The 12415-nt window shown below is 53.4% G+C and overlaps 1 protein-coding gene across 1 annotated transcript; it reads right to left on the minus strand.

Annotated features, from left to right (window-relative positions):
* Positions 1-2831: 2831 nt before the first annotated feature.
* On the minus strand, positions 2832-8044 carry FOXF2 (forkhead box F2; the record flags this gene model as incomplete). Its single annotated transcript, XM_082043784.1, has 2 exons — positions 6876-8044; positions 2832-2998 (listed from the first exon to the last, which is right to left on the minus strand). Exons 1-2 carry the CDS (start codon positions 7882-7884, stop codon positions 2832-2834), a joined length of 1176 nt encoding a protein of 391 aa, XP_081899910.1. The 5' UTR covers positions 7885-8044.
* Between the last annotated feature and the right edge of the window lie 4371 nt (positions 8045-12415).

Genomic DNA, 12415 nt, shown 5'->3' on the forward strand with positions numbered 1-12415 from the left:
TACTCTCACTGGCTCTGTGGCCACTGGACTTTAGACTAAACAAGAGCTGAATTCCTAGGGTAGAAGGTATTATAATTAAATCAAACATCAAAACAAAATCAGATCAAATTAACTTAAAAATCTGGCCACTTTTTTCCTCTCTATCATATGCTGGTCACCTCTAAATTGAGAAGAAAGAGGCTGGGGTCTTTTTTCTCACAGTACCTGGAAACATAGCGATGTCTAAAGAGTACTGCTTCTGAAACGCCCTTTGTTTAGGTAGTTTTCACGGGGAAAAGGGAATCTTATTCTGTTAAACAAGAATAGTCCTAAATCATTACAGGAGAACACAGAAGCCCCAAACTAAAGGATACCCTAGCAAATCCTTCCCCTTTCTTAGGAAAACAGCTAGTGCGAGTATTGCTCACGTTTTCTGGGATACAATGGCATTCATAAGGTGGAAAAAAAAATATATATATACGTGTATATATATGCATATATATATATACATACATATATATATATATACACACACACGCATAAATCGCAGTGCCAAGTAGCCCCGCAGCCCGTGGCTTTGGGGCGGCCATTGTCGGGCCTGTGCCGCTGGAGGGCACTGGCGGTCCGCGCTCGGCCGCCGGGGAGGCCACAGGCAGTTTTTTTCTCTTTGAGGTCCTGTCATTCCTGTATAAACAAGTTACGTTCAAGTGTTTAGGATATAAATTACGACCATGCAGGCTTGCCTCGGAAAGAATGTAAACACAGCACTGTGGTCGGAGCAAACTCCGAAACTGACTTTATAATTTATCACAGGCCCTGAGAAGCTCAGGGAAGAAAAGGGCATGTTTGAGCATAAATATATATTTTAAAAGATGAAGAGTTTTATCTCTCTATATATAATTACATAGATATCATTTTCTACGCATGTGTGTATATATGTGAACGCATGCATGTATATACGTATGTACACATTTACATACACCATCTCACTGAAATTCTCGAGCTTTTCAGCGTTTGGCCGCGGGGCCGGGGACAGCCGGGGAGGCGTGGGGGGTACCCCGGCTTGCGGGGCGCATTGGGGTACCTGGGATGCCTCTGTCCCCTCCGCGGGACTGGCCGGGCTGCGCGGGGGGCGGTGGCGAGATGCCCCCGTCGGCGGCGCCGCGCAGGGCTGAGCCGGGGCCGTGCACACCCCTGGCCGAGGCGTGGGTTTGGGTGGGTTTGTCGGGCATCCCCCAGCTCGGGAGACCCCGGGGGCCGGGAGGGCGGCGCGGCCGGAGGCGTCGGCGAGCGGCTCCCGGCGCCCGGCTCCGACTCTCGGCCGCTCAGCCCCCGCCGGGCACGGTGGCATCTCGGGGACAAGGTTTGTTTTGCTTGGAGTGCTTTGGGGGCCCTTTGCTATTCTATTTTGTTTATTTTTTCTTTTTATTTTTTCTTTTTCATTTTTTTTTTCCACTCCCCTCCGTCTTCACTGGTCATGCCATTCTCGGTGCCTTTCCCCAAACACTTATCAAGCCACGGTTTTATTGTGGATCCTTCTCGTCCACCCCACCGTGATGTGCGCTACCAGGTGCAATCCCGTGTTGCACGGGGGCTCCTGACCGCGCACCTGCAAAACCCCATCGGGGCACAGAGAGACTACGATGAGTTGCGTGGGCAGGCGGGACGGGGACGCGGGGACACCTGGACATAGTCCTTAAACAGTGGGGAGGGGGTTTGGGACCCGGAGGAGCCCTCCAAGACAGAAGTAGGCAGTCTAGCTCCAGATGCTTTTGTGTCCACTCTCCCGGTTATTTCAAAGTCTATCCAGCAGCGGGCAAAAGCAGGATAGGAAGTGGGGGAGGGGGTGCAGTGCAGAGACCACGGCACTGGCCCCCTCGGGTCAACTGCTCTCTCCTCTCCTTTCCTCTGCCTCCAGCGGCTGAAGGATTTGGGGTTGCAGCTTGAACAATCTCGGATCCTAGGGTCGAAGTGTTTTCCCACAAGGAACTGAGGGAAAATAAGTGCCTGTCCAGTGCATGGTCATTTATATACATTTTATTGAAAAAAAAAAAAATTTGTACATCAAAATATTTTGGCAAACTGTAAAAAGTATACATAAGTGCAAATATATTCTCCTTTTAAAGCAATAGTGTGTGAGTATACACGAGATTTATTTAAAATATTTCTTTAAAAAATATTGTGGTAGAAAACAACTTTTGTAAAAATAAAAACCAAAACATTGTATTGCTGCAATACTGAAAAACAAAACAAAACAAAACAAAAAAGAATGAACTCTTCTTAAAGTCTATACACGAAAGGGCTAAACCATACTGGTTTAATAATATCAATTGGTCGGTGCTGAATTCCATACAAAGTGTCCTTGGTGGGGCTTAGGGAAAGGAAAAAGGAGAATAGAGAAAAAAATAGTAAATTTCCCGCTAACACAGCAACGAAAGGGGGAGTCTTCGCAGGTGCTGAGCTAGATTTATTTTTCCTATTCAAAACCACTTTCTCGTATAAAATATATGGAATTATTCCCTTTCTCAAAGCTCGATTCTTTAGGACATCACAGAAAGGAGGTTTATTATTAAGGTGGTCAGACCTGACATAAGGACACTTAGGTCCCACCTAAGCCAACACATTACATAAGGTATTTTTCTTTTAGGAAGAGCTTTGAACCGTTCTATCGGCTGTACGTGTCCTTCAAGGGATGGAGTGGGACCGAAAACACTGCTTCCTTAGGTAATTTTGCTAAGTGACTCGTGTTCTATCAATGCTATCAGAGTGCACATTATATTTAATCGGCGTGGGTCCGTCTATACCTCGACTCTGTTCTATGCCACCTGATTGTCTCTGTTGGGGCATTGCCTTCACATCACGCAGGGCTTGATGTCTTGACAGACGCTTTGATGGTGGTGATGGTGGTAGTAAGATCCACTAGCGGAAGGGTGAAACGAAGAAATGCCATTAAAATTGAGGACAAAATCTTTCCTGTCACACACTGGAGAGGGGTGATGCTGGTAGCGAGGCAATCCCACTGCAAGAGAAGGAAATAACAAGAGATGCTTAGAAGTCTGGTAGCTCTGCCCGGGCGGAGCAGCCCGTTCTCCCTCACCCGCAGAGGAGAGGATGCCTATAGCAGGACTGACACACGACTTATTTTCTCCTCGTCTGGGCTTCCTCCTGCAAAGTTTGGGAGCTCCTCTCTGGCTGTCCTGACAGTGGACTGGATGCTCCGACGGCGCATAGCCTGCCCCACTTGCAGGGCAGACAGAGCGGCGAGTCCCACCGACCCGAGCGAGAAGGGAAAGTGGATCTCCGGCGTGCCTCATCGTCACCGTGTGGGCTCGGCGCCGTACCCGTGCTTGTACGAGCATCCCGTGCCCGCTCTGCAAGGACGTTACAAACTACACAACCGTGTGGCAGACAGGCTGGGGAGAGGACAGCAGATGGAGGCGGATGCCCACGGACACACGCGTGGCCGCATCCCGAGCGCACACATATCGCAGGGCACCCCTCCTGTGTGGGCACACACACACTGCTGCCTGCCCCCCTGCCTGTTTGGCAGCGTACGGGGTTAGGTCAGCCTCTGTCGTGGGGTAGATGAAGGAGTGCGTGTGTGCGAGAGGAGGATGCGACTGGAGTGTTTTTCTGGATGCGCCGCAGCTATTTGAATCTGATTCCCATCTTTGCTCCCTCGTCTCCAACGCTCCCCACCCCGCCCATCCTCCCAACGTCTCTGGGACGTTTTTGCTTTTGACTTGAACGGCTGCAGGCTGAATTCTAACCACGATCCACTGTGTGCTGACTAGTGTATTTATTGATGTATATGTGTGTACGAGTGTGCACGTCTATACGCGGGTATGCGTTCACAAACGTGAGATACAGACCGAGGACACCCTAGGGTTCATCAACAACAAGAAGCGAAGTACATCCGCGGCACCGACATGTAAATGACCTCGCAAATTCCTATTTTAATTTCCCACAGCCTAAGGCAGCTTTTAGGTCCAAGGGCCGCGTGAAAGAACCACCCTCCCTTCCAACCCGCGCTGGAGGGCCATGCTGGGATCTTCAGTCTGGCAGGGTTCCTACTGGATCCGCTGGGGAGGGGAGCCCGAACAAGGCCTGCAGGATAGAGCCAGAGAGGGATTTAATTTGATGCGTGGATGTCAAACTCGGCTAGCGGGATCCCGTCAAATCTGACTGAGATTCAATTAAAAAAAAATGCAGCAAAAGAAAGAGGAGAAGAGTGAGGGGGCGGAGGGAAAAAAGAAAAAAAAAAAAAAAAAAGAGGGGAACGTCCCTGGTTTCCCCAGGGTAGCGGAGCCGACCCCTTCGGCTGTGGCCCGCGGGGCTGCGCAGGCGGCGCGCAGGGCCCGTGTCCTCCGGCGCTGTCCCCTCCTTCACCCCGCAGAGCTCACTTTATAAAAGTGATTATTTCGCTGGATTTCCTCGGCTTTCTAATAACCCTGCTGGTATGCTCGCCATAAACCGGGGCACTTTATTACAATCCTGATTCAATCATTTAGCAGGATTTAATAGTGTGCGAAAAAAATCTAGCTCCCCCCACTCCCCAGCTTCAAAATCCTTTTAGCACAACCGAGCCTCCTGTTTCCAATTTTTTCCTTTCTTTTTCTTGGGTCTGATGCAAATTCAAGGTTTTAAGTCCGCCCTGTCGCTGTCATGATTAGAGGATTATTGACCGATCAAAAGCGGTTGCCACCGAATTTGCTTTGCATTTAACTAAGAGAAAGGGAAAGGTCAAATTCACTTGCTACTCCTTTTGTGGGGAAAGGAGGAGAAAGATTATTGCTGGTAATAATTACGAATGAAGGAGCTCGAATTGGTTTTCCCCATCTCCTTTCAGTCTGCTAAAGCGGTCGTTCCACAGAGATTTTACACGAATGAGAATTGGACCCATGCACAAAAGTAAAAGGTTGTATTTTTTTTTAGTTAACCAAGGAATGGGGATGGCTTCCACTAAAGCCCGGGGCTCAGATCGTGAAGCTCTAGAAAATAAGCGGAGAAACGTAGTTTTGCAAAATGGCATTAAATCTGAGCTGCTGGAAACAGACGCTCGGCCTCGGCATTAAGAAAGCGTCCATCTGTCTGTCTGGGTGTATATCCGTCCTTGAACAGAAATAATTCGGGTTTAAACGCCCTCATCCTCGGAAACCGCGGCGGAGGCTTCGGGTGGACCAGAACCCTTCTCTCCTGCTTTTTGTTTCGAAGAGCTTTTCTCGGGTTGCTTTCAAATGAAAATTTATCTTCCAGGAATCTCCTTTGCCACTCGCGTTTCTGTCAAGAGAAGGGTGCAGCTGCCACCCAGACACGCTGCCCGGACCAGCCCCACTCCCGCGCCACGCATGGCCTCGTGGGCCCCGAGCTGCAGGCCGCGGCGCCCTCAAGGAGCAAATCAAACAGAGAAAAAAATCCAAAAGAAAGAAAAAGAAAACAAACAAGCAAAAAAAACCCCAAGTAACAACAGCAATAACAACAAAGCAAAGCAGAACTTCCTAACGGTAAAGGTACCTATTTTGGCGGGGGATGCCCTTTTAAATCCGCCGGCCTCTGTCTCCGGCCCGCAAAACCAAGTGGAAAGACTATCTGAATCTCCGAAAAGTGAGTTTAACCCTAAACTCCGTGGGCACGGAGCAGACCTTGTGGGGACGCACCGCTTTCCCCCAGCCCTCACTGCGCCCAAACGCCGGCAAGACAGCCACCCGCTCCGCAGCCGCCACTTCTCAGCGGGCCGTCACTTCCCAGGCATCACACCAGGGCTATTTAGGCGGTGGGTTTTGTTTGTTTTTTGTTTTAAGGCAGGAAAATTTGCAACCGCTTGTTCTTCCCTGACACCCCAAGTCCCTTCTTCAGTGATGGCAAAGCGGCTTCCCCAGCGGCTGGGCTCCCAGCTCTCCCTCCCCGCGGCGGCAGCAGGCTGTGGGGAGGCCGGGGCAGGCTGCGCGACTCGCAGAAGGACAGGGGAGTGATTGACAGGCGCCCAAGGAGGGGGCGGGAGGGGACTGAGAGCTGAGGGTCGCCTGTATTTGTTACTTGTTGAAATTCCCATAAAATTGAACAAGACCCCGCTCTCATAGGGGTTAAGTCAGGCTAAAATCCTCTTCGGTGTGGTCCAGCCCAGACTGTCTTTGTTTGCTTAACCTCCGGGACCCACGTTTAAAAGGGCTATTTGGAAAATTTCCCCGTAAGAGCCCAACATCTTTTACCCATTTTTGTGCTCGGATTTTTCTAAGCAGACATTGTCTGTAATCACCGGCCGGGAGGAGCGGGGGGGTGGGAGACAGAGACCAGAAAATTTTTTCCTCCGGTTGCAGAAATACACTGGATCTGCTTTAATCTCTCTAGCATTTTTCAAGATAAGCAGTTTCGTGGCTTTGTTTTTGTATTTTGTCTTTTTTTTATTTTTTTTTTTTTTCCCCGCAGACCTTAGGGGATAATATTTAACTCCTTTTTTTGATTACTCTTGCGACGCGTCTCCGCGGACCGCGGTTTACCGAGGCGGCGGCAATGCCTGGTGGCGCTCCCCGCTAAGCCAAGCCGCCGCCCGGTGCGGCGGGTCTTGCCCCCCGTCCCGCCACGGCGCACATGTCGCTGGCACCGGCAGGGACGTGCGAGTCGGGACGAAGCCGGGAAGGAGCCTGTCTCTCCTTGGAGCGCTCCTTCTTGGTTCTGGACAAGAAGGAGGGATGCTCGCGGTCCTACTCACAGACCCCCAAGACATACCCCCTGTCCCAAAACAGAATGGCTCCAACCCACGCGTATTTTTCTCCCTCTCGCAGACAATATCCCTCTTTTTCCTGCGTCGTGGAGGTCAGGGTTCCCCCGCGCGAAAACCTCGTCGCCAGAGAAAGCCCCGCCAGCGTCGCGCTCCCTGCCGCCCCCCGGGTCCCTACCTGAGAGGTCGTCGCGGGGGCTCTGGTGCAGGTAGCCCTGCTCCAAGGAGTAGGAGGGCACACTGGAGTGGATGCCGGAGGAGGCGGCGTTGGCGGCTGGGAGGCCCTGCTGCTTTATGTAGGGCGAAGCCCCCGAGGCTGTCCAGTGGGCCGAAGGGCTCGTGTAGGGCGAGTGGCACTCGATGGCGCTCGCCATGGCCGGCGAGGAGGGCACGGGGCTGCTGCTGCTGTCGGGACCGTAGTCCCCATTGGCAGTCACCGGGCAGCTGGCCATGTAAGTCGAGCCTGGGTTGGGCGACATGTGCGGGACGTGGTGGCCGCCACTGAGTCCCTCGTAGCCGCTGGCCATGGCGTTGGGCATCATGTCGAGGTTGTAGCCGTTGGAGTGGCAGGCGAGGGATGCGGGGGGCCCTTGGAAGTCGAAGCCCTGCGGGAGGATGGAGGCGCCGAAGCCCAGCCCGTTCATCATGCGGTACATGGGCTTCAGCGCCTGGCATTTCCTTCTGAAGCCGCGGGGCCGCCGTCGGAAGGAGCCCTCCTCGAACATGAACTCGCTGGCCGGGTCGATGGTCCAGTAGTGGCCCTTGCCCGGGCGGCCCAGGCCCTTGGGCAGCTTGATGAAGCATTCGTTGAGGGAGAGGTTGTGGCGCACGGAGTTCTTCCAGCCCTGGTAAGAGCCGCGGAAGAAGGGGAAACGGGCCTGCAGGAACTGGTAGATCTCGCTGAGTGTCAGGCGCTTGGAGGGCGAGCTCTGGATGGCCATGACGATGAGGGCGATGTAGGAGTAGGGGGGTTTCTCGGGCCTCCGCAGCCCAGAACTGGCCTTCTTGCTCTTGGAGGACGCCGCCGCTGCCGAGGAGGAGGAGGAGGTGGAAGTGGAGGAAGAGGAGGTGGAGGTCTCCAGGGCGGAGGAGGGCGGCCGGCTCATCTGGAGAGCTCCGGGAGCCGGGCTGCAGGAGCGGAGAGGGACGGGGGGCTCCAGCCGCTGCTGGCCGCTCTCGGTGGTCATCTGGCGGAGGGAGGGGAATGGGGTAGGGTGGGGTGAGGCTGGGAGGGAAGGGGGGGAGCCGGGGGGGGTGGGTACCGGGGCGGGGGGTGCCCCGCAGGGGGAGAGCGGGGGGGTGGTGGGAGCTGCTGTCCTTCGGGCACCTCCTCAGTGCGGCGGGCGGCGGCGGGGCGGCGGCAGCGCCCTGCGCATCCTTCTTCGCGGTCCCTTGCGCAATGGCTCCTCCGCTTTCCGTCGGAGCCAGGCACTGGGCGGGATGGACCGGCCCGGCCCCGGCCCCCACCCGTGGAGGCTCCGCTCAGCGCCGCTCCGCTTCCTCCTCTGCCCCCCACCTGGGGAACATCCCGCTGCCTAATCCGGCAAGGGGAGGAAGCACAAGAGCCCCCCCTTCCAATCTCTTCCGCGCTGTTATTCTTTCATATACACTTTTTTTCTTGCGCAAAGGCATACAGTGGCTGCCTATCGGTTCCTTCAATCTTGCTCTTTTTTTTTTTTTTTCTTTCCCCGCAGACCCCTCTGAATCCGGCCGAGAAATTAACAGAGATACAGAGAGTCAGAGGGGGAGCGAGAGGGGGAAGACAGAAAGACCACCCCCTTTCCAGCTGGGCTCTCTCCACCCGTCATCTGGGCAGGAGGCGCTTCTGCTGCTGCCACTGCTGCCGCCGCACCATCCCCGGCTTGCTCTCGCCGCCGGACCCTCAGCACTCAGTGACACCGTTTGCCGCTTCCTCGGGGCTCTCCCGGCCGCGCAGGCACCCGTCTGCCCTCCGCTCCCTGGCACGGCCGAGGGGCGAGGGGAGAAGCTGCTCCGCCTCTAAGCCCCGGGGCACACGGGCACTAATGCCACTGGGTGCCGGCGTGGGTGTGTGTGAGAGGGTGGCCCACACTGCGGAGCCCCAGGCAGCAGTGTCTGCTGCTCCTCAAGCCTGCCAGACCTCCGGGTTTTAAAACGTCTCTCTATCCTTTGCCATCCCACACCCCCGTATAAAATGCAACTAATTTTATAGGACGACAGGGGTCGAGTCTGAGGACCAGGGATGCACCCTCCCTCCGTCCCGCCGGGGAGCTCCCCCGGTGTAGTGGGTGGATCACGCGTGCTGGCAAACGCCGTTTGCCGGAGGAAACGGGGCGCCGGCGGGGGCAGGGAGGAGAGGGGCCGGCGGAGACACAGGCCTGCTCCCAGATGATGGAGGAGGCTCCAGGATCGAACTGGAGACGGAGGGAGGACGGCGGCAGGACGAGAGGCAGAGCAGACAGGGATGCTGGACCAAAGGCAGGAGGGGGTGGGACGACCGCGAGCAGAGCTGGACGCCGTGTCAGTGTGCCTGCAGCGCTGTGTGTGTGTGTGTGTCCGCGTGTCCGTCTGTCTGCTGCGCAGCTCTGCGCTGAGAGCTTGTGGTGGGTACGGGCAGGGAGGGGGTGGGGCTGGTCCCAGACAGTGACCTGCAGTTGAGTGGTAGCAGGCTTTTTCCATCAAACTCTGCCTGGATACCACACACAGAGCCCAAGTGTCAGTTTACGGCCCCGAGCCCGGCTCCTTTTCCCTAAGCTCCACAGTAATTAGACAAAGAAAACCTAAATTAACTGAACAGGCGTCGACAGCTTCCTCCAGATCACCGCTGCTGCATACATGGGAATGTGTCCGAAAACGACTTGATTGTACCTGAGGATCAACTAAGAAAAACAGTACGGAGCCCAGCAATGTTTACTACATATTTTTAATATAATAAATGATCACCTAGTCGATAGGCAGTGTTTGCCTTTCCTGAGGCATCGATTTATTTTTTCCCCATCCCAAAAAACAACAACAAAAAAACAAAAGCAAAAAAGCCCCCCAAACTATATGTATCTATTTATCTCTCTCTCTTTTTTTTTTTTTTCTTTTCTTTTTCCCTGGACGGGGAGAGAGGCCCACGTGCCATTCCTGATCTCCCTGCAACGACCTATTCGGAATATTTTTCAAAAATATCCGTGGCTTTATATATAAACATCCTTCCCTGCTCCAGATCGGTGAGCCAGCGTCCTTTATCGCCTTCCTCCACGGAACATCTGTCTAAATGTCACCCTCGGGTGACATGCCCAACTCATTTCGGTGATCGTCAGGAGGCTAAATGTATTAAATGAAAGGGAGGAGGGAAGATGTCTGAAAACGACTCTAATCTAACTCCGTTTCAGGTAACTCTTTTTGATCATTAGTATTAGTCGAGTGGGAAAAGGTATTTACTCCCAACACAGATATCGCACTATACGAAGGTGTCGTTCGTTTCTCCGCGGTGCGATGCAGGACAGACAATGAAGCAAAGCCAGGCATGGCAGGGCTACGGCAGAGAGGCGAATGCTGCTTCATTTGCAACTTGACACAACGAGAATCGGGGTAACACATTCAGTCAGCCGCCTTCTACCTGTTAGCAATGTCCCCTTCGCAGCAGACGCTTGTTTGAAATATGGCATTAAGAAGTCTCCAAGACATGGTACCAAGACTTTAAAAGATGGTTTGAAGTGCCCGTGATTAAACAGAAGTGCATTTGCTGTTGGGTGGAAATGTTTATTTTAATCGGTGTATCCATTTCTGAGCTGATCCCAGCTTTGGAGCACAACTGGTTTGTTTTACCAGAGTATACGGAAATTAAACTTTTTGTCAGATTTGGTTACTCAGATGTTGTTCTATAATCATCGTTTTTATTCTAGGAAATCTCTTCATTATTGCGGTTTCAGTTTCATGTTCATAACAGAGTCTTCTCTTCTTCGTCGTCTAAATGAAAAAAGTTAGACTAAACCAGTTAAGAAAACGGGAGACAAATATGAAAGATAAGTGTTTATGGTTATCTTGGAGTTTTGGTGTTTTGTTTTGTTTTTTCTCTCCCCTTCCTTTTTGTTCTTTTTCTGTTCCTTTCCTCCCTTTTTTAACTGCGTGCTTCAGGCTCTTTCCTCTCCTCTGAGGTCCTGCAGATGAGAAGCGTTTTTTCAATTAAAGCCGAGACTGAAACTTAAACAAATCCCTCCAGTATTGTAAAAGTGCGTTTCCTTAAGCCCCGGAGGATTTTTCTCCAACTGTCAGTTTCAGGGTGCCTGGATTTAGATCTCGATCTACAACGGCTGACAGAGATCCCTTTCCGCATGAGGGGTATGCGGGCATTTTAACGAGATGGAGGAGCCGAGCAGCAGCAGCGGAGCGCCCGGCAGCCGGTCCCGATGGCCCTGAAGGCCCCGGCGGCCCGGGGTGACCGCCCGGGGGTTGGGGGAGGTGCAGGTCCGCCGCGGCGGAGGGAGCAGAAAGGCCGGGATGGGAAGGGACTCGGAGCGGTCCTGCCCCGTCCTTTGTGCTGCTCCCGGGACCTCTTGACTTCTCGGGACCTCTGGCAGTAGCCGTGTGATCCTGATGTTTGTTTGGAGTTTTTCCGCTTTTTTTTTTCCGACTCCCCTCGTCTATTTTTTTTTTCCTTTGCTCACACAGTGGGTAGCAGACGTGATTCTTTTTATAGAAGTCTCCCTGAAAGCTGCCATTAGGACCCTTCTTTCCACCTCCTGTTAAAGAGTCGATCTCTTTCTCTCGAGGCAAAGGTGAAAGGATCGTGGCATCTGAGGGGTTGAGACACCTCCCATCCCAAGGGTAGACAAGGACATTGAGCACAAATGCAGAGGCCTACCTTTCCTTGTGGGGAAAAAAGCAGCCCGACCCCTAAAGCACTACCAGACATGCTCCCTGTACAGAACGGGCACCTCTCTCATAGCATTTTGCAGAGAGTTACCTGGGGCATTGCCACATGGGTTTGGCTGGCTTCCCGTGAAGATACCTTGGGAAATTTTTCCACACTGCCTAGGTGTGGAGGGAGCTAGGCCTAGGGCAATACACCTCCATGATAGTAGGGCTGCACCTTTCCCTTTCCTCCCCGGGACACAACTCTCCTGTTCGGGGCAGCTTTGTTCAGTGCCCAGGGAAGGAGAGAAAGGCAAAAAACAAAGTGTGGACGATAAGTCATCCGAGGATCAGAAGCTATTTTCCTTTGGTGAAGAGTTTTGCAGGGAGAAATCTGCCTCAGCAGGTGGGAGAAAAGACACCACCCAACCCTTCCACACTGTACACGCAGGACCTTGGTTCCCAGGAGCGTCCCGCAGGGAACCGGGACTCCGCGGGCCCGAACGGCCGGAGGATCCCACGGAACGGAAGCGCGACCACTGAACACCGGGGGAGCAAAGATATTCCCTGCCCCCATTTCCCCAATTTGGACAGGTTCTTCTTTCCCAGGCGCTTGGTCTCTTCAGCGGGCTCAAAGGAGTTTCTCAGCTTTTAGACTTTCCGGGAGGGTACTTACAGGCTAAGATTTTGTTGCCGTATTGACCCACCTCCCCCCCAGCTCCCCGAAGACTGCCTCTGTCCCCTGCATCCTATCCCGTCCTTGTCACTGCACGGGGGCCATGTCAGAAAGAAACTCGGTCAGCCTGAGGTGCCCACTCTCTGTCGAAGCTCGCCAAGCCCATGGTTTATCAAAGCCGACATCCACCCAGCCGCGGGGGTCTGCCGGGCGTGTCGAGG

This window comes from Streptopelia decaocto, assembly GCF_964273445.1.
Source record: "Streptopelia decaocto genome assembly, chromosome: 2".
In the NCBI taxonomy this organism is placed as follows: domain Eukaryota; kingdom Metazoa; phylum Chordata; class Aves; order Columbiformes; family Columbidae; genus Streptopelia; species Streptopelia decaocto.